Source organism: Excalfactoria chinensis, chromosome 2, assembly GCF_039878825.1.
Source record: "Excalfactoria chinensis isolate bCotChi1 chromosome 2, bCotChi1.hap2, whole genome shotgun sequence".
NCBI lineage: Eukaryota > Metazoa > Chordata > Aves > Galliformes > Phasianidae > Excalfactoria > Excalfactoria chinensis.
In genome coordinates, this window is record NC_092826.1 from 57708239 (window position 1) to 57730896 (window position 22658).

Genomic DNA, 22658 nt, shown 5'->3' on the forward strand with positions numbered 1-22658 from the left:
AAAGCTTAATGCAGCTAATTTACTACACTGGGGCTCTTCTTACCAGTTTATATAGCTTTATAAATTGCTGAAATGCCTAACAAAATACACAAAATTCAGAAATATGGGAAATGTTTCCTTTTGTTTACTGATTTGTTATACTATAGATTTTCTATTCTTTTCTTTCTTTCTTTCTTTCTTCCTTCCTTCCTTCAAGTGGAAAATCCTGAAATACTTAACTGCTCCATTTAATTTTTTTGTGGGGGATATCTAGATCACCAATGAGATTGTAAGACAGCTGATGGAACAGAAAGGTTTCTACAACTTGGAGAAGCCAGGTGAATTTACAAACGTGGTTGATATCCAGTTTGTAGCTGCAATGATTCACCCTGGGGGAGGTCGGAATGACATCCCACAACGCCTGAAACGCCAGTTCACCATCTACAACTGCACACTGCCTTCCAGTTCATCTATTGACAAAATTTTTCGAACAGTAGCTGAAGGCTATTTCTGTGAGCAACGAGGTTTTTCTGAGGAAATATGTAAAATGGCTTCTGCGTTAGTATCTACAACACGAAAAGTATGGCAAATGACAAAAGCAAAGGTAAATTTATGTCCATTATGAAGTCTTTGAAGCATCTGACCATGACAAAATAATGAGACCCAGACTTTTTGTACTGCCATGTATGTTTATACTTGACATGATACCTGTAGGTATAACTGTTGTCTGAAGTTCCCATTCTGAATTTTTTAATGTAAGTACCTCACTATTTGACTAACAAAATTTGAGCGTCATACAGAGAGCGTAGCTGATTTGAGCATTTAGATGTCTTTTATTTGAGGCCATAAGGAACCATAAGTTAAAAATTAAACAGGAATCTTCTAAAAGGATGCTTAGAATTGTAAAGATCTGACATAGCCAATTTCAATAATTTACCAGCAGTCCCAGCTATCCAGGGAGGTTCTTGTTGACCAGAGGTTGGCAGATGTAGCCCAGTCTACAAGAAGAGCATGAAGGCAAATCCAGGGAATTAGAGGCCTGTCAATCTGACAACGGTACTTGGGAATGTCATGGAGCAGATTGTCTTGAGTGTCATCACATGGCATGTATGGGACAAATGAATGATCAGAAGCAGCCTGCATGTGTTTACAAAAGGCAGGTCCTTCCCAGTTAACTTGCCTGACTAACCTTCTATATCAAGATGCCTCCTAGTAGATGAGGGAAAGGCTGTGGATGTTGTTTACCTGGATTACAGCAAAGCATTTGACATGTTTTTTTGTAGTATTCTCATGTCCAAGCTCATGGCTTGGGTAGGTATGTTGTTCTCTAGGTAAAGAACTGGTAGAATGGCTGGGCTCAAAGAGTCATAGTGAATGGAGTTCCATCCATTTGGTGGCTGATCACCAGTAGTGTTTTGCAGGAATTAATATTAGGCCCATTTGTTTTTAACATTTTTATCAGTGACCTGGATGAGGGGATTGAGCACACCCTCACTAAGCTTCCCAATTAGCTGAGAGTGTTGATCTGCTTGAGGGTAGGAAGGTTTTGCAGAGGGATCTGGATGGGCTGGACCCATAGGATGAGTCCAGTTGCATGACTAGAAAATGACTTGAAGGTGCTGGTCAACAGCTAGCCAGCAATATGCCCAGGTGTCCTAGAAGGCCAGTGTCATTTGGGACAAAAATAGTGTGAGTAGGGAAGTGGTTGTTCCCTTGTACATGTCCACTGTGAGGCTATACTTCAAGTGAACCCCTTACTACAAGAATATTGAATTGCTCGAGCCTGTCCAGGGAAGAGCAATAAAGCTGGTGAAGGGACTAGAAATCAAGAGTCACGAAGAGTTACTGAGGAAATTAGGGTTGCTTAGTTTGGAGAAGACTGAGGGGAGACTTCATCACTCTCTACTGAACAGCTACCTGAAAGGAGGTTGCAGCAAGGAAAACATTTGACTTTTTTTCCTCAGGTGAAATGGTTGATTGGGTGGTTGAACCATAGGAGAGCAGGGTAACATATATGCATGGAATGAAATCTGGAAAGTTAAAATTACAGAATAGAGATGTTTGCCTTTTTGTTTGTTTGCTTGTTTGTTTTAGTGGAAAGAAAAAATGGAGGAAGGTAGTGGAAAGGTATGGACAGATATGAGTTTGATACATGATCTATTGATGTAAAGTTGGCTTACATAGAGAAATAACGAGTTCTAGTTTAAGTTTTGAAGTATCAACCAGTATATTCAACAGAAGTACTGCTTAGTACTGATGAGTTTTGGTAAACTGTTCTTTTTTTTTTTTTTTTTTTTTTTTTTTTTTTCCTTTTTTTTTTTTCCCTCTTCAAATCCTCTTTCCTCATCTTCCTCAAAAGAGTGACAGAAATGATTTGGAAGAGAAATTAGGAAAAACACCACATTTTAAGCAATATTGATGTTCTTACTGTGGCCTTTAATGTCATTGTTAACTAACTTTTCCTGGCTACTCTCCAGTCTGTATTTCTGGAGCCTGAAAGATTCAAAGAAACTTGTGTGAAATTTATGTGAAATTAAAGAGCTGGTTATTTCTACTGTCATTTCTTCATTTTCATCTTTGCTTTTTAAATGCCAAGCATGCATTTCTGCTATAATGCAATATTGATGTTGAAGTTTGTGAAAATATACAGTATTAATTTAAGTCTAGATAGGAAACATTTCTATTTAGTGGTTATTTGAATGTAGATTATGATGTTCTTTTGCAGATCTTACCAACTCCTGCTAAATTTCATTACATCTTTAATTTACGAGACCTTAGTCGTATTTGGCAAGGAATGCTAACAGTTACTTCTGAAGTCTGCCAGAGCATCAGTGTTTTGGTAGCCTTGTTCCAGCATGAATGCAGACGTGTTATTGCAGACAGGTTCATCAGCCAAAGTGATAAAGACTGGTTTGAAGATATGATGAAAAAGGTAGGCAAAGAGTATTTAAGTCTATGCTAAAGGGACCAGCAAAACGTTTCACAACTAAAATGATCCTTAATGTACTGTTGTAGATTGCTGCTGCAGAACATGATCAAAATCTATTTGAAGATGGATCTACAGAATTATACTTTGCAGATTTTTTGCGTGATGCTCCAGAAGCCACAGGAGATGAACCTGATGATGTAGAATTGAAGGCTCCTAAAATTTATGAGCCTATCCCATCTTTGGATTATTTGGCTGAAAGATTACAAATGTTCATGCAACAGTACAATGAAAGCATCAGAGGATCAAAGATGGATTTAGTATTTTTCAAGGTATTCATGCTTCTAGTTATGTTACTACAAAACCACCTGGTCTTTTGCATTTCACCGATGCATGTGTTTTAAACGCTTCCATCAGATTATTCTTGGAGATAACTCAAAATGGCAAAACACGTATCCATTGATCCTTATAGATACATAAAGCCACGTTTGTGTCTCCCAAATGCTTTAATTCTCAAAAATTATTCCATCTTTTTATTGTTCCGCATTTTTATTTTTTTAAATTTCTCTTGTTTTGCATAATGCACAACTCATGTTTTTACAGTTCACATCATAATAGTCATCTGGCTGAAAGGCCTCTTGATGCTTGGTGCTCTTTTATTTTTAGATTGGGTGCTTTGGTTGATGCTTAGAACATTTCAGATTATTTGTTACTCTAAGATAAAAACCACAGTTGAATAAGAGATTCCTATAGTGTACTTGTACTTTTGGCAGCTGAGACACTGTAAGTAGTTCACCTAAAGAGTTGGAGGAGGGTGTTAATCCCTTTCTAATTTTCCTCCAGACCCCTAAGGAGGCATATGTTGGATTCTGCAAAGTACAAATATTGCATTTGACAGCGTGTCATATGAACTAGGTCTGCTGATCACTGAAGAAAGGGGAAATCTCTTGTTGAGTAGAGGACTGAGTATTTGGCTATTCGGCAGCTGGCTTCAAAGAAGGCCTCTAGCTGTTGTGAGGCAGTTGCTCAGTTATATGCTTTTAGATAAATATACACTGTATTATTTTCTATACCTTAAAATCTCTTGCTCCCCCTCCCCCCCCCCCCCCCCCCCCCTTTTTTTTTTTTTTTTTTTTTTTCCAATGCATAGGATGCAATCACACATTTGATTAAAATATCACGGATTATTCGTACTCCACAAGGAAATGCATTGTTGGTCGGTGTGGGTGGATCTGGAAAACAGAGCCTGACCAGACTAGCATCATATATTGCTGGATATGAGAGCTTTCAGATTACTTTAACAAGGTAACACAACACAGTGTACATAGACATTCGCTATAGAAATGAACTGCCAACATGTGTCTTAAAGAAATGTGAAACTGTCAAACATTTTATCCCTCACTGTAAGCTACATTTTCAACCAAAAGCACCTGTGCAAATACACAATCTGTAGATGACTGACCCTGGATCCTTGTTTTGGGGCCTTTACACTGTTAACAATGTCTTCCTTTCCTTTAGGATTTGAGTTTGCAATGCACGCTTGTAAATTCCCTCTACGTCATTTTAGACCAAAGATAACACGGAATAATCTATTGGTGTATTATGTGCAGTGGCTAAATAGAGATGGTTGGGGGAAATCATAACTTTTGTTACAGATGGCTACAGACCCAGATCGTATTATAACTGTTACTATTACTTAATCGTGGGTAGTACTGAAATTTAGTAATTTGTGAAAACTGAGGGGAAGAGAAAGGAACTCTTTATCTATCTATCTAATCTATTTGTTAGAGCCCTGTATTTTAAGTTGCATTTATTTGGTTTCTTTTCAGAGGTAGGAGGAGTCAGGGGGAGGGTGAGTAGAGACAGAGTAGGAAATAAGGTTTCCTCTGTCTTTATTCTGTAGATGATGTTTTGAAATAGTCCCTGTCATTCCTGACTAGGGAACTGGAAGAGATCATTCCAGTTAGTTGTCATTTTTACCACTTAGTAGTCTGGAAGACTATTCATTTAAATCTTCCTGAAGCAACTGGGAGTGTGATGACTGTCCTTTACCTGATTATCTTTTAAAATAGCATTTACAGGGTTAAGAACCCTGTTGTAGATGCTAACAATTGGCGGTGTGAATTTCTCTTTGAAAACTACAGGACATGTTGAGAATTTTTCATTTGTATGTTCTTATCAAGAATACCACAAATCACTGTAGTAATTATAGTTCACACTAGCAAATTGAGCAGCTAGATTGTTGCACAAGTTCTACAGTGCTTTCATTCAAGGTATTTGTAGAGCACTGTTAAGATGTAGCTGCAAGGGCACTATGAGACTTTCTGTATGGTATATTTAATTTCAAAACAGAGTGTTGTTTGCAAATACTGAACAGTGCATTGTCTGTACTACTTGTATTACTTAAGGCCCTTGGAAATAAACTGATTTCAAAGAACAGAAGTTCCTAATTCACACCATTTAATAATGTAAGGACACAATGGACAAAATCTAGCATTTTATTAACCTTACTTTACTTTTCTTGATATTTCACAATCTGAATCAGAAATTTGCATGGAACTGACCAGAATCATACTTGTATGCACCAATTGTAAGAGGTGTAATGAATGAATCAGCCCAAGTGATAATATATTCAATATTACAAATACTGACAATATAGTAATACAAATAACACTAGAAAACCCAGTTGTGCTTATTCTTGTCTCTTAGTGATTTAATTTAACTTTCTCTTAATATCTTCGAAAGATAATCCATCAATATTTAAGTTTAATAGCAATGGGCAACCTACTTGACAACTTAATCCAGCTATACCTTCAATTTGAACAAAGAGCTTAAGTCTACAATCTGCAGGGATGCAGAGCAGCTGTATCATGCATATGTTAAAGATAGCATTACTCTTACATTTTATTTTCTAGCACCTTATTCTGTTGGTTTCACCTCCCCTATGATTTATGTAACCAACCATTCACTTTGGGAAAATATTTAATTAAAAAAATATCTGAAAAATGAAAGCAGGGAGATATGGTGTTGTGGTTTTCTGTTTTTTGTTTGTTGTTGTTGTTTGTTATGAGTATTCAGCATCATACCATCATGTTATGTCTACCTGTCCTATTAGTCACAGAATCAGGCCAAACCAGCCCATAAACTACAGACATGCAGTATTTAATTCATATGTAGAGTTTTATCCTACCTAAGTAAACTGAGCCATATGAAAGGTATTTCCCAGATCAATCCATCATTTTTGTTCTCTCTTTCTTTAATCCTTTTCTTTCCCAGAACATATGCCACCAATAACCTCTTGGATGATCTGAAAATCTTGTATCGCACTGCTGGGCAAAAAGGAAAGGGCATTGTCTTTATATTCACAGACAACGAAATCAGAGATGAATCTTTTCTTGAGTACCTGAACAACGTTTTGTCTTCAGGTGAAGTCTCAAATCTTTTTGCACGAGATGAAATTGGTGAAATCACACAAGATTTGATACCAGCAATGAGGAAAGAGTATCCAAAGCGTACTCCCACTGGTGAAAATCTCTATAATTACTTTCTTACTCGAGTTCGCAATAACTTGCACGTGGTACTTTGTTTTTCTCCCGTTGGGGAAAAGTTCAGAACTCGTGCACTCAAATTTCCAGGTCTGATTTCAGGCTGTACCATGGATTGGTTCCAGCGCTGGCCTAAAGATGCTCTTGTAGCAGTTGCACAACATTTTTTAGTTTCCTACTCTATAGAGTGCACAGATGAAGTGAAACAAAGTGTTATTAGCACCATGGGAACGTTTCAAGATATTGTAGCTGAAAAATGTGTTGAATACTTTGAACGATACAGACGCCGAACGTTTGTGACTCCAAAATCTTACCTGTCCTTCATTGGAGGCTACAAAGCTGTTTATAAAGAGAAGTTTGCCAATGTTGGAAGTTTGTCAGAACGCATGAGAACAGGTACTGTAAATTCTGGTTGTGTACTTTTTGATCTAGATTTATTTTTTAAGTTGAGAGGAATCAGAATGAAAGAATGTTAAAGTTTTAATTCTTACATGTCGAGAAAGTTTGACATGTTTGACATGGATTTGAGTTACGAGCTCACTATCATGTGGAAGCAGGCTGTCCTATATTCAGCTTTGTTGTGTAAGATTGCAAAAAATATGGAGTCTTTGTTTTGAGGAACGTTGTGAATATTGCATATTGCAAGTGAGTTTTTAAAATAGCATCAGTTAGCAGCTAAAACACCTAAAACTCCAGCTTCTATATGCATGTATGCCATGGAGCTACTGCTTCCTAGTTTTCACATTTAAACATACTAAAATTAAATCCGAGGGAAAATAAGTAATATTCAGTTTCAGTCACTATGAAGATTCTTTGAAATAAACATTATATACCAAGTGCTGAAATACTAAAACCGTGCACTGCATGATGTCATACACAGTTAACAAATGGTTTCTGAAACTGATTGGTGTTTAGAGCTGGACGTGAACTTAAATCAGTTTTTTTCCTACTGCCACCAACTTCAGAACTGTGCTGTTTACACATCTGCAGGAATAGATTGTGTCTGGCTGGCTGGAAGGAACATTTGTGCTTTTTAGAGTTTGTATGCATGCAGTTACTAATAAGGATTTTTATACATATAGATACATGTAATTTTTTCATCCTTTGATGAAATGTTTGAAATATTGCTCAAGAATCTAGCATCCCTGTTCATCTGGATCTTCATATCTTTAATGTAGAAACTCAGCCTAATCTCTTCTTCACTTGCATTATTTAGAATATCAGGTCCCTCATCTCTGTTCTGTGAATCTTTGGATCTTAGGAACAGTTTTGTACTTCATGTAGTCTTGTGAATTTTGCACCATTTGCATTATTAGCATCCCTCTCACATATAAAAATATAAATAAGTGACCAATGACAGATTCTGAGGACTTTTACCCATAAAATAATAATTAAAAATATATGAAATATTAAATATTAACTGTGCTTCATCTAGGTGGGGATCACTCACTGGCATTTCTAGATGTGGATGTGAGTGACTAATTTTCAGTATCCAGATCACTCCACTGAGGTTTTTCTCTCATGTACTCATATTGCTGTGTGGAATTTATTCTACACAGGTCTTGCGAAACTGATGGAAGCTGAGGTTTCAGTAAATCAGCTTTCCGAAGAGCTGGTGATGAAGGAGAAAGATTTGGCTTTAGCTTCAAAAAAAGCTGATGAAGTTTTATTGGAAGTAACAATGAAAGCCCAAGCTGCTGAAAAAGTGAAAATGCAGGTGCAAAAGGTAAAAGACAAAGCTCAGGCCATTGTGGATGACATTGCCATTGATAAAGCAGCAGCAGAAGAGAAGCTTGAAGCTGCGAGACCTGCTCTGGAAGAAGCAGAGGCAGCCCTGCAGGTCAGAATTGAACATAATCTGAACATACATGTATTTTGCAATTGCTGTTTGTGGAACATTGTGGTTGAAAAAATACAATAATATGAAAGGGCTATCACTGACCTGGTAGAAAAAAACTGAAAATTGAGGTAGTGGAGTGGTAAGATAAGAAGTATCTCCTCTACTGTCAGGTAATAAAATGAGTCACTTAGAAGTACAAGCAGTCTGGCCTTTCTGTAGTGCTACTTTTGGGTCACCTGCAAAAATAAAGCAGTGGCATTAAATATGCAGTCCCCTGCAAAACATCTTTCTCTACCATCAAGTGATGGCTTAAATAAATTGGTTATTTTCTCCTCTTTACAGACAATAAAGCCCTCTGACATCGCAACTGTTCGCAAACTGGGTAAACCTCCTCACTTGATAATGCGAATTATGGATTGTGTGCTACTTTTATTCCAAAGAAAAATAGACTCAGTAACAATTGATCAAGAACGCCCATGTGTGAAGCCATCATGGGCTGAGGCTCTGAAACTAATGAATAACTCTGGATTTCTTGGCATGTTGCTTAGTTTTCAGAAGGTAAGAAGGTTTTTAGCGGCATTATTACTCCCACAGCTATCTTAGAGGTCAGGTAAAATCATCCTCAGATTTGTGTGTTATATCATCCACTAGAACAGAAGGTCATAGGTAGTCTGAAACACATTAGAGCTACTGGGAACTTTTGGGACTATTTTGTTAGAGAAGTAGTAAAGTGCAGAATGATCAACCAAATGAAAAAAACAAATAGATTTTTACTTCTTTTAGGGGCAAAGGCCTGCCTCATTTACAGCAAGATTCTCTAAACTGTGGTGCAAGGGGAATTTCTTGGCAGGGAAGAGAAGATATAGCTAGACATGTAGCTAGACTAGAAGGCCCAGGATGGATTATGGAATGGCAAAATAAAACCCATAAAGCCAAGCAGGTTTTGGCAAAACCTGTGTTTTCTGCAGTGTTGCAGAAAACTGTTCATTTGTGCATGGATTCTTAAAACAGATTCAGCTGTGCATTTTGCTGATGTCTTTAAGCTACCAGAGTTCTTCTGTTGTGCAGACGTAGCTTGAAACTGCTACTCTCACTATCCCCAGGAGCTGCTTCTCCCTGTGAGCCATATTGACATGGCAGCACGTAGAAACTTGCGCTGCCTTTGCAGTCTCGATCTGGGGCTGTCAATCTGGCCTCTTTTCCAAGTGCTGCCTTCTATAAACAGATAGAGGAAGTGAGTTTAAAGATAATGGGGCCAATTATACACTCCTTACTCAAGCATGTGAGGTTTCCAGTTTTAGCACTTACTTAAACACATTTAACTTTATTCAGGACAATTTGAACAGCCTCTGTGAGGCTAAGTTCCTGCTGGAACTCATGCTGGTGAAATGTGACAAGGAATTCCAGATTGTATTCCTGATGAAGTACTTTCTGTGTCATCCCTTTGCCTTATTTCTTGTTTCCAGTATGGACCATATGTGAGAAGTAAGGCCATCGTATCTGGAGTTCTGAGTATACCAAACTGCTTGATCTTTTTGTGAGATTTGTGATATTTTCTTATTTTGTTATGCAAGGAAGACCAGTGGAAGAAAAAACTCCTTGGATTTAAAATTTGTTCCTGAATGACATTTGAATAGGATTTCAGTTCACTGTTGTTTGGTCTTTGCTGCACTCTTGCTGGCTTGCTAATTTATATTTTCAAGTGGGAGAATAAAAAAGTCAAAATGTTTGTCCAGCATTACTCTTCATTTTAGCAAATGCTTATAATTAGAACATCAGAATATATGATTTTAGGAATAATGTAATGAATGTCTCTGTCATTACTATAGTAGCTAGGGATTGGACAGGTATAAGACTGTCCTTTCTGATATGTACCTCCAAAAAAAAAGGGTATGTTGCTTGATGCTATTAATGGAGGATCATTTTTAGATTCATTGAAAGAAACATGTTAATACATTGCCAATAAAAGGAAGATTCTTAGTGCTTCTGTTGTTAAGCAACTATTATTACCCTGTATAATCTGTTCTACTCTCTACATTTCTTAAGGAGATGAATTCCATTTTCTTCTGACACTTGTGTAATTATAGATTAACCACCATCATCAAAGATCTGGCTTTTCATATTCTCAACAGAAGGGAGAAAAAAATGTAAGATTAGAATAATGAGGTGAAAAGCTGAAAGAAATCACATTTGCAGTTAAGGAAAAGGGATGGTTTCAATGAAGTCAGTGTTGGTTTCTCTACAGAAATGAGAAGTTTCACCTTTTCCCTTTTCCAGGCTTCACACTGAACTCCCTCCATTTACACTATGATTTGTGTGATGTCATGGTGAGCTGGTTCAGGGAACTTGCCTAGAAGAAAACAGAACACTGCTGTGTGCTGGCTTGGATTTCTATCATACTGACTTCCATACTAGCTCACTGAGAGCATTGATGATGTCATTAAAGATGTGGCAAGAGCGGATCTTGAGGCTGAAAGGGAAAGAAGGTGCAGAGAGCTGTAATAAGAGGTAGTTAGACCAGCTTAGGGTGTCAGGAGCTACACGTGTGAATAATATCTCTAAATAATACAGACCAAATAAATTTATGAAATATAAACTCTAAACTCTAGTCAGCTGTTTTTTTTGTTTGTTTTTTTGTTTGTTTGTTTTTTTTTTTTTTTGTTTTTTTTTTCCAGTGGAAGTAGAAGCTATTTTTACCTGAGTTCACAAAACAAGCAAATAAAAAAAAAACAAAACAAAAAAACCCACACCCAAACCAACAACCCCAACAACTAATCTGACCTTTCCAAGAGTAGAAAGCAGCGCCTGTGTTGATGAAAAATATTTAATTCGTTTCTCTTGTAAGAAGTGGTAGAGTCATGTTTTTAAAAAGAAAAGTGTTTTGGTGAAGCAGATTTTATTTTAACATCCATTCTCAAACACAATTTGACCTTTCTGCTGTCTAGGACTCAATTACAGGAGAAACTGTGGAGCTTTTAGAGCCTTATTTGGACATGGAGGATTATAATCTGGAGACGGCTAAAAAAGTGTGTGGAAACGTAGCAGGTCTGTGCTCATGGACACAAGCAATGGCTTACTTCTATGGTATTAATAAAGAAGTCCTTCCTCTTAAGGTATTTCATATTATTCATTTCATTTCTCTGAGAGATAACTATGGTTGAAGGCAAAAAATGTAGCAGGATTTTGGCTAAAAATGATAGCAATTTACAAGAGATTCTTATTTCTTCATGCGCGGTTTTGAAGTCCAACACTAAAATGTCAGTGAAGTCCTACCACTTTTTCCCCTTTCACAGCTACGCTGTGGTACAGTTGTTAGTTGTGTGAATGCAATCAGTTTTCAGTGGGAGTGTTCAGTGCACAGATTCTTTATACAACTTGGCTATTGGCAAGTGAGAATTACCATGTCTGCCCTTGACCTTGGTGCCAGGCACTGTAGTTTCAAGAAAATTTCCCCTCTGTCTTAACTGGCTTGGGAAGAAGTGTGCCTTGTCATGGGACTGGTAGAATTTGGGAGAGACCTTTCTTGATAAAGAAGTATTCTTTAGTGAATTTAGCTGGAACTGAATTACCTAAGAAAATTTCTGAGTGTTGAGATGCTACAAGTGATTGTATAATATGTAGTCACCTAGCACAGAATTCTTTAGGAACAGTGAAATTATTATAAAATTATAGTAGAAGGGGATTGGCTGCCATTGTTTTTTGCTGCTAAAGATATTTTTATTATCTTGGAAATGTTTAAAATATGAGCATATTAAAAATAACTTTGAATATTTATATAGTGATTTATAGTTGCTTATATAGGCAATTCTATTGTAGTTTTTTGGAAAGAAATACATACCAATCAGTTATGCTTCCACTGTACTTATGCTCAGTCTCCTTTTGTGTAATTCAGATCCATTTGCATGTTCAAAAGCCTTCACATGTGCTTTAAGTTTATCTGGATTGATCAAATTCAAATTGATTAAAACATAATATTTTTGATCCAAGTAATCAATGACTGCATTTTTATGATTTATATTTTTAAAAATAATATGACGTTCACTAATGAAAACAGAATCTGATGTGCACTTTTTGAGATCTATAAAAACAAAACCAAACAAACAAAAAAAAACCAAACAAACAAACAAAAAAAAGAGGAAATACTGGACTAATGCTCAAATACAACTCCATAAAAGCTGTGGAAGTGCAGTTTTTTTTATACATGACTTAAAGTTACATATAAATTTATCTTTATCTTCATGTATTTACATCTTGCCACATTGGAACTGATATAAAGCTAAGCATGTATTTCTTGGCAAACCGATACCTATTGTTAGATATGGCAATAGTTTCCATTATTTTAAAATTGGAGATAATAAAGGAAAGAAAGGTTTAAAGAATTGTGGGAAGCAGTAGAGTGATACTAAGAAAATCATTGAAAATAAATGTGCAATTAGATTTCATAAAGGACTAACACAGGGTAAATCATCCAGTGCTAAAAGCAGGCTTACTGAATGAATGAATCAAATTGCTTTATCCCATCTGCAGTTCTAGGAGACAACCCCTCTTTAACACTTATATAATCCAGCCAATGCATTTTTTAATTGCATCTTAAATGGGACTCGGTGACTCCTTAATCTTAAACGTGACACTGTATAAAAACTGACTAATAATATCTTATATTTTAGTAATTATTGTGTATAAGTGTGCAAAAATGAATTTTTCCCTTGAAATGAATACTTACACTATTCGCATATGTGGCCTGCAGCCTAAGTGTCACTACTCAGAGTTGAACACAGACAGTACAAGCAAACATGGCCTTCAAATGTAGTGCAATGTGATTGTTTATCATAAAGCAGCCACCATGTATTTATTGCTTTTCAGTAGACCCTCAACACGAGCATGAGCAGTTCCTCTCTAGTTTGTTAACCAGTCAGCAAGCCTCCTGGATTAACCCGATAATTCTGAAACACTATCTTTTATTTATCCATTAGTTGAAGAAAATAGCAGTAGAATGAGAAAGCCCTGGCTTTAGTTCTGATTGTGCTAGACCCCAATTAAAATAAGGAAATAATTTCCCTTGGAGATGTCTCCAGTGATTTTAATTAAGCGCTCCTTAGGCTGTTACGATGATCAAGAAAAGTTTGTAATTTATAAATTCTATTTGATATGGGGAATTGTCTCTATCACATGCAGCTTTAAATATGGAACTTTATTGCTTTTTCTGCTTTTGCTTGTCTCTATCTTGAACTAAAACCCACAGGAGGCAATAATTGGAATTTTATCTTAGGAGGAACAGTGTGAAAATTTGGGGGGCAACCATTTAAATAAGAGTATGCTTGTCAAGTTGGCAACCACAAGCATTTAAGTATGAATTCAAGGAAGTCATTTATTTGGAGAGTGTGGAAAGGAGGATTATATTACCTATAGTGAAACAAGTTAGTCAGGACATATAACTTGGAAAGGAAGAGTCTTTCAGTAGCTATTGAGGCTGCATAAAGCAGATAAGAGGCAGGATCTCCATGCCTTTCACAGGTTGTTTTAATTCCCCCAAATGGTCACTGATAGCAAGGAAATAGAGGACAAGATTTTATTAATGCCATTCTGCACGGACATGTTTGCATGTTTAGATATGCGTGCATGAATGTATTTCTATATGCGTGTGTGTGCGAGTATTAGATTTTTGAGATGAAGAAAAGCCTTGTTTGGATTTTTGTTTTTGTTTTTTAATGTCTGCAAAACCTATGTATGTGCTTGTTTTTCTTATAATGTCTCCCTAAATTATTTCTGAATCCAACCTTCTTATGATATTGAGGCTGTGATGAGGATGACCTAAAAGCGATGGACCGTCTTTGCGTAAAATCAACAGGAGCAGCTAGAGATTACATTTCCATGAAGTAATGTCAGCCAGGAACCATGTCCCAGGGAATGACTGCAAAAGATTAAAAAAAAAAAAAAAGGAAAAAAAAGAAGACCAATGTGGTCATTCAGCGCATCCACAAAGCTCTTCTAGTAATGTTTCCTGTATTTACTGAGCAACAGCTGCTCTTCGTGGTGATCTGGGGTTGTTCTAGGCATTCCATACGTGAGCAGAGATAGCATTTAGCAATGTGAAGATTTTTATCAAATAAGACATTTTTATTTATTTTCATCTAAATGCCTTCCTGGAGCAGGAGCAGTTATATTCAGTGGTTAGCAAAACTGAGTTTACAGTGAATCAGTGAGGAACTTGAGGCTATGGCAATACTGATAAATTAAACAGTGTGACTGAACCTTAGACACTAGAAAATGAGTATCTACACAGTTAAATTGTTAGAACGGACCCTAGAGTGTACTTGATCTTGGCCAGGCAGCAGTTTCTCAGTGGTCTCTGGGCACCTCTTAGGAACTAGCGTGGCCAAAGAGCCCTTTCTGCAGGTCTGTTTGCATACAGTGTGATGTTTTAGAGGCTGGAAGAGTTTTACATGAGCTGCTTTACTCTTACAGATTTCAGTGCCAGAGGAAGCTTCTGGGCCTGTTTAATTTAATAGCATAGCCGTGGATTGTTTATTTTTCCTGTTTTTATGTGGAATGCAAAAAGGCTAAGGGGCAAAATCATCTCACCACCTGCTACAAAGGCCTCTTATATGGCTTCTTGGAATGAGGCAAAGTAGCAGTTCAGTCTGTGCTGATTAATGACGCTTGGCCTATGCTGACAGATGCAGAATGGAGGATGCAGAAAGAGCAAATGAGGCACTGGCTATAGCAGACATGAGGGTATTGTGTGGTTCCCCACAGTGCCATTGGCAAGGAAAGGCTGAAGACATGGCTCTTGCACAAGCCTTTAAGTATTCTCATGTAAACCCCCTATCCAGGAGCTTGCAGTCTGGTTCCCATGTCCTCAATCCTCGTGATTCATTCACGTAAAATCCATTTATCAGGCTTTCACACCGCATCCAACTGGAACAAATTTTGAATCGTTGCTTTGCTGCGTGACTCAGAGAGATGAAACGAAGAGTGTGAATCTTGTTCGCATAGCAATGTCACTAAAATTAGAAAGGCCGCAATGGTTCTTTGTGGTTGGGAGACACATTTCCTTCCCTCTGTTAATTGGCTGGAAATCTTCATAAGAAGCTTCCTGCAACTCTGATAGCCTTCTTGGCAGGAAAACTTTCCTTCTGCTATCATGGCAAAACTGCGCAGGAAGCTGCCAGCCAACCTGCTAGTGATGTCTATATGAAAGCAGTGTTTGTACCCATGTAATTTTGAAATGTGGAATCGGAGAGAGAGGCAGAGAGTGATGATTTCCAGGGAGAACTGAAGCAAGCCCTGTACTCAGCAGTGGTGAGGCCTCACCTGGAGTACTGTGTTCAGTTTTGGGCACCTCAGTACAAAAAGGACATGGAGGTACTGGAGTGGTTCCAGAGAAGGGCAGCGAGGCTTGTGAAGGGCTTGGAGGATCGGCCCTATAAGGAGAGGCTGGCACTGTTTAGTCTGGGGAAAAGGAGGCTGAAGGGAGACTTTGTTGCTTTCTTCCAGTATCTGAAAGGTGCTTACAGTGAGAGTAGGGCAGGTCTCTTCTCATTGGTGACAGGTGACAGGACGAGGAGAAATGGCCTCAAGTTGCACCAAGGTGAGTTTAGGTTGGACATTAGGAAATGCTTCTTTACAGAAAGTGTAGTTAAACACTGGAATAGGCTCCCCAGGGAGGTGGTTAAAACACCATCCCTTGATGTGTTTGAGAGCCGTTTGGATGTGGTGCTCAGAGAGATGATTTAGCAGAGGGTTGTTAGAGTTAGGGTACTGTGGTTAGGCTGCAGGTCTTTTCCAACCTGAGTAATTCTATGATTCTATGATTCTAAGTAGTTTCTGCCTTGGGGAGTCACATATGTTGGTCACACAGGTATGCTAGCATTCATTCTTTTGCAAACAAGCATTATCCATCACATGTGATTAAGCATCCTATACATCAAACCAATACCAAAATGGACTAATACTTTCTTATTACCCTAAACATTGCTGAAAACCTTTATTAAATTGTCAATGAAATTACTTACTTCTAGTCTTCTGCTAGAGATCCCTGTAATGCCTAACTAATTTGGGGATTTTCCATGTTAGAGTGCAGTAGATTTTTTTCTTTGTACTCATCTGAAGTGTTTCTTCATGAGATTTATTTATTTTGGTTGTGCCTACATCTACAAGGCTGGTAGCCTTTTAGGAGCTTTTAAGAAGTAGGAAGTCTGTTTTATTCATATTTTGTACCTTTTCTGTGCAGTTTATTGCTGTGCGGAGATATAGCTTTTTCATATTTGCAAGGCACCATTGCTTGTATGTATTGGGCATTCTTTTTCACTATGGCTTACTGTGTACTGCAATGGTAAATGACAAAGTAAAATACGAATCCTCACAAGCAGGTGCAATTTCCCTGTTCTTCCACCTGTTTTTGTCTTGGCTGTTCTTCCCAACTTTCCAGTGACATTTTTCCCTGTGTCACCTCAACATTTGTGAGCTGTGATGAAGCAACGCATCAGAACTTTGTTTTACTCTCATTCTTGCCTCTCATGGATTCAGTGATGAAAGATGATGTTCTGCACCAGAGGAGGAGGAGGCTAGGTGGCAGAGAGATGCTGTAGGGTCCTCTCTGGATCTCAGTAAAAGATCCAACAACAAATGACTTAATAAGGTAATTGCTTTAGTAAGACAGAACAAAAAGAGGGATATATGATAGCTTTAATGACCAAAAGAGAGCGGTCTTTCTCCACAAACAGGATTTGTTCTGCACGGCACACCATGTGAAAATTCATCTAGGCTCTGTCCAATGTTGCATGAACATGGGGTGCTCAGCATCTGGAAGGGATTAATATTTACTCACTAACTACATTTCTTACGCTTATTTTATTGGGGCATTTTATTCTTAAGACATCTGTTGTCAGTCCTTTCGTACTGGGGTCTAGAAAGGGCCCTGCGCCATTTCTTTGCCTTCCCTGGTGTTGAGCAGAGGAACACTGTGTCACCTACTCAAAACTCCCGTAGTGTTTAAGCTTTTCTGGAGGGTCCAAGATTCACTAAAAGTAGTGTCTGTGATTCTGAAATCTGCTTAGCTGGGTCTTATCAAGACTACCTGGTCTGCTGATTCAACAGCGTCTGTCTATAGGAGATGCTCTTTAATGTGCACTTTGATAAATAAGAGTAGAATAAAAATATTTCAGCATCTTTACACGATGGATATTTTATGAATGGCCATTTTGCTGGCTTATCTCCATTATAAAATATTTGTTTATCTCTGGAATTTGTCAACAGATGCAGTAACTACAGTAAATGGTGTTTTTGCTGATAGTGCTGTTCTCTGGAAGTGTAACACTGAAGTGTTAAATTTGTGCTTCAGTGATTATTGCAGATAAGCTTCTCTAATTGCTGGGAGACCTATCTTGAAACCCACTGGACTCCATGCTGCACTATTTTATCATGCCTAATCTCAAAATGGGATTTGGTTCCTCTCTTTTATTTATTTATTTATTTATTCCTATCCAGTGCAAGAATTTGCTGATTTTAATATCGTTTGATAGGAATTAAATATATCTTTAGTCAAGATTTAATGTCAAAAAGCAGCCCAAGGTTATATGGTTTACTAGAAGTCATACCAGAGATTCCTTGCTCTGCTCTGATGTGATGTGAGAGTCAAGTTTCATATTTGTAATAAAACATTTTTACAGATTCTTAGTTTCCGTCTTTGTACCTCTTAGAGCAGGAAAAACAGAAGTACTTTAAATATTCAGAGCAAATGGAAACAAGGTGTATCTGTAAGTGTTTCATAAGCATTTTGTCGATTTCTAATCTTTCACAAACAAGTATTTGTGAAGTATTCGGAAACAAATTCTGGTTTCACAGAACAGAAATATTCTTTCTTATTAGTATTACAGAAATGAAGAGGCCAAGTTTAAAAAATGTCAGCTTATTCTTCAAATTTCCATAGACACACATGAAATGTCTTTAGAGCTTTAGTCTCCAGAGGAGCAAAAAATGTGTTTGTTACGTTTTTATTGTAGAACTAATTGATGAGGAAAGAAAGAAGAAGATTAGCTTCCATTATTATTATTATTATTTTATAGTCTATGAGGCACAATCTCAGTTTTCCTTTGCACTGAGAAGATAACACAGGAAATATTGTATGCAGTGCCTCATATATCTAGTATACAGCTATTTCAGGGGTATTGTGCTTATACACCATTAATTGTTGTGTGATTAATGGATCATTCTGAAAATGTTATTAAAACATTTTAAGATTGCATTGAATAACAATAAAAGGAAAAAAAAGCTTTTATCTTGTGTAAGTATTATTTTTAGAAGTTCTCGATACAGTACAGTATATGGCACTAAATGAATGTCATTGACTTGCCAAATAACAAGTATTAATGACTGTTTACTTTGAAATGCTTCTAGGCAAATCTAGCCTTACAAGAGGGAAGACTTGCAGCTGCCCAAACTGAACTAAATAATGCACAAAATCAGCTGGATGAGAAGCAGATGGAACTGGATCAAGTACAAGCCATGTATGATGCTGCTATGAAAGAGAAGCAGGCCTTACTTGATGATGCTGAGGCTTGCAGGAAGAAGATGAACAATGCCACTGCTCTGATAGAAGGCTTAGGCGGAGAAAAGGTGCTGGCACATTATGAGTACAGTACTAGCACAGAGTTGGTCCTCAGGTTTGAGAATAACCAATAACAATCATTAGCAGTGCTCAAGAAATTCAAGGCAAGGTGATGTCTTGATATTATGTGACACTTAGTTACACATGTGGACTTTATTATTTATTTATTTATTTATTTATTTATTCTTGAAATCAATGTAGCTAACAAAGTAACGCCATTTATTGTGTTATCCAGATTCTTATGTATAGTGATCATATGACTTGTATTGGGATAACATTCAAAATGAAAGCCAAGGAGCCAAATTCCTTTTAACTTTAGTAAGAAGAGGAATTAGGCTTAACCTAAATAATTGCCCTAAAATATTCATAAGAAGGATTACTTTTTTTTTTTTTTTTTTTTTTTTTCCTCACCAACTATACAAGAATAGAAATTTGAAGCTTGACTAATATTCTGAATTATATTTTAAGTTCAGATTGCTACTGAAACCTTTCACAGAATTATGGGCTAATCATTATCCTCTGCACCGAGCTTTAAGTTTTACTCTCCTGTGCAGATTTTTATAGCTTCAGCTTATAATAGAAGCTGACAGTTTCCAGAAAAAGCAGGATGGTCTTATTTATTTATTTATTCATTAATTGGCTGATTGTTTGCTTTGAGAAATCCTTGTTTATAATCACACAAAATCAAGACTGATGAGAGCTTTGACCTTCAACCATTGAATCCTCTAAGGCCAGATCTCAAGTGTTTGTACTGATATGCTTCGAACTGTTTAGTCAAAACTATTAGATGCTTTGGCATATTTTTGATTTCTCAGGACATTATCCAATAGAAGTTTGAGTAGATAGAGATTCCACAGCCTCTCTTGGCAACTATTCCAGTCCGTGACCATTCTCAATGTCTTTTTGTATATTTGAATGAAATGACCTGTATTTGAATTCCTGCCCACTGCCTCTTGTCCTTTCACTGGGTAGCATTCTAAAGAGTATGGCACCACCTTCTTTGAAGTCACCCATGACATATTAACACATTGCCAAACTCTCCCCAGGGGTCTGCTCTCAAGCCTAAACAGCCTCACTAAGACTGTTCTCATATGACAGAGGCCCCAGATCCTTAATAATCATTTGGATCCTCTGCTTAACTCTCTCTAATGTGTCCATATCTGGTGAGCTCAGACCTGAGCACAATACTCCAGAAGTGATCTCACCAGTGATGGCATGAATAGTCACCTCCCTGGATGTGTTTCCAGCAGTCATCTGAAGGTAACCCAGGTTGCTGTTGGCCATCTTTGCTATGAGATGTGTTACTGTCTCATGTTCCACTTGGCTTCCAGGCCTTTTTCTTCCCAACTGCTCTCTAGCTGTCCTGATGCATTGAGTTTTTCCTTCTCAGAGACAGTACCAACATTTTCCTTTGCTGAATTTGAGGAGACTCCTGTTGGTCCATTTCTCCAGCCTGTTCAGTGTGCTCTGGATAGCAGCCCATTTATCAAGTGTATCAACTTGCTGAGTGCACTCCCTTCTGTTTTCAAAGGGTCATTCATTTTATCCTTATAGGAGTGATATTTGTATTCACTTTGTCCTCAGAAATCTTCAGTGACCTTCCAAAGACTATTGACCACCCAGAGACTCAGATGCAGAACTCCATGCATTCCAGCTTCTTTCTCACATAGAGGGAAACTGCTCCTCACCGTTCCAGCCTGTCCTTCCTAACAAGTCTACATACGTGTTGTAGCACTGCGATTGTAGGAACTTTGCCGCTGTGTCACAGTGATACCCATGGGATCATGACTGTAGCTGCTTGCAGACCTCTAATTCCTTCTGTTTGTTCTCTGTGCTGTGCACATTTGTGCACGAGCATTTCAGAGAGGAGCCCAGCTGTGCTGATTTCCCAGAACCAGTACGAAAACCATCCTGGGGTTCTGTCTGGTAGGCAACACCTTTTTCATGTAGATATGTTTCAGCTGGTCCTGTTTTATTGATTGTTAGGTTTCTACCGTATACATCACTCTACACATTTTATTTGCCAGCCTGGTTCTTCAGTTCTGCTCTATTGCTTGTCCTCTTCTTCCCTTTCCATTCCTTATTTAAAGCCTCCTCTACTGGTTTGGCCAGCCTGTTGGCAGAGATACGTAATCTCCACTTAGGTGGCTGCCATCTCTTCTGGTAAAACTACTTCGGAAAAGAATGATTTAAAGGAAAAAAAAAAAAAAAAAGGAAAAAAGATGTTTGTGGTTCAAGAGCTGTTATCTAACTGAAAGAGATTCTGAAATTGGATCTTCATGGTTAGGTCTGTGTCAGTTTAGCCTAAGTTCTTTATAATATTTTTACATACAGCTTCGTTGGACAGAAAGCAGCAAAAACTTTCAAAATCAAATTACTCATTTAGTGGGGAATGTCCTTCTGGCCACTGGATTTCTCTCCTACTCTGGACCTTTCAATCAGGAGTACAGGAATTTGCTGCTCCATTTGTGGAAGAAAGAGATGAACAACAGCAAGATTCCATATAGTAATGTAAGTGTTCATACTTTCTTTTAACTTTATTTATTGCCTTGCAGAGAAGTAATGTTAAGAACAATCAATTCCAGAAATATACTTAATTGGAAAGTTATTTATGGGCTGTCATGTTTCATCATATTTTTAATAAATAAAAATTCTGAACAGTTGACAACCAAGCTTCTAAAAAATTCTCTTAATAATTTCATGCTTTGCAATATTAGTGCATAAGATAAGGCTCTGGCAAATCTAAGTCAGTGAGGCTACCTGTGATCTGCTGTCCTGGAAGGAAATGCCATAAAATAGAAATGAAGTCAAAATTAGAAGTTTAGAACAGATCTACTGCAACATAAGGGTTCCGTCAGGTAGTCAGACTTTTCACCCATAATAATGTTTTTTGCATTTACCTTGTTGCATCTGTGATTTCAGACACAGAGCAAATCAGTTACATCTAGCATTTACCAAAAGTAGGAAATACCTGTGTCAAAGAGAACACCCATTGTAAACATCTCCCTCAACTTTATAGGTTATCTTGTTGTAAAGATTAACTTCGATGCCCCTAGAGTTTTTTAGGCAGTTTCCCAAGTTAGGCCCACAGAACAGTGAAGATGGAGAGATTAGTCTGTGGCTTCTGGGTTGGCTGGGAATTATGCCCCAATCAAATACCAACATTTGCCTTATTTCCACTTTTACCACCTACAGTCTCATGTGTTGCCATTAATTTTTTTTTTCTTTCTCTAGATATCCACTTTTCACTCCGAACTGTGAATCTAAAATATAAAGAAGGAATTTGGAAGAAAGGCTGTTTTTTGGTTTTTTTTTTTGTTTTGTTTTGGTTTGGTTTTTTTTCATCTATTTCCTATTTCTAACAAATTCCTTCATGCATGCTTTAACTTACTGTTCTTAATAAGCAAAATTGGGAGTAGAAGAAAATAGTGAAGGAAGAGAAGGTTCCATTATTTTCATTTGGATTTATTAAAGTATGATGCTTTAATAATCTAACTGGCTACCAAATATCTGTAAAATGGAAACAGTTTTTTCTTTTTCAGACTTCACACTCCACATTTAATCCTCGCGTAGCTAAATTTTTGGTCAACATAAAAATACTCTTACACCCAATAATAGGATGGACTTTTACACATTTTTTATCAGAAATATCCCCTCTGCACCCTCATGTATTAGCAATTAATACCCTCCTGTTGCACCCTCTGCTGTTTCCTCTTACTGTTTAATATAGTTTAGCTTCATGTGTCTCGTTGAAATGAT

The 22658-nt window shown here is 37.4% G+C and overlaps 1 protein-coding gene across 1 annotated transcript in view; it reads left to right on the plus strand.

The window, feature by feature from the left end:
- Positions 1 to 22658, plus strand: part of LOC140248793 (dynein axonemal heavy chain 5-like) — a 144593-nt gene that overhangs the window by 68768 nt on the left and 53167 nt on the right. The window contains exons 53-62 of the mRNA XM_072329829.1: positions 254 to 583; positions 2705 to 2911; positions 2995 to 3237; positions 4056 to 4210; positions 6182 to 6846; positions 8010 to 8290; positions 8633 to 8848; positions 11236 to 11403; positions 18689 to 18907; positions 21234 to 21410. Coding sequence (XP_072185930.1) covers positions 254 to 583; positions 2705 to 2911; positions 2995 to 3237; positions 4056 to 4210; positions 6182 to 6846; positions 8010 to 8290; positions 8633 to 8848; positions 11236 to 11403; positions 18689 to 18907; positions 21234 to 21410 — 2661 coding nt within the window. The remainder of the gene's footprint in view (positions 1 to 253; positions 584 to 2704; positions 2912 to 2994; positions 3238 to 4055; positions 4211 to 6181; positions 6847 to 8009; positions 8291 to 8632; positions 8849 to 11235; positions 11404 to 18688; positions 18908 to 21233; positions 21411 to 22658) is intronic.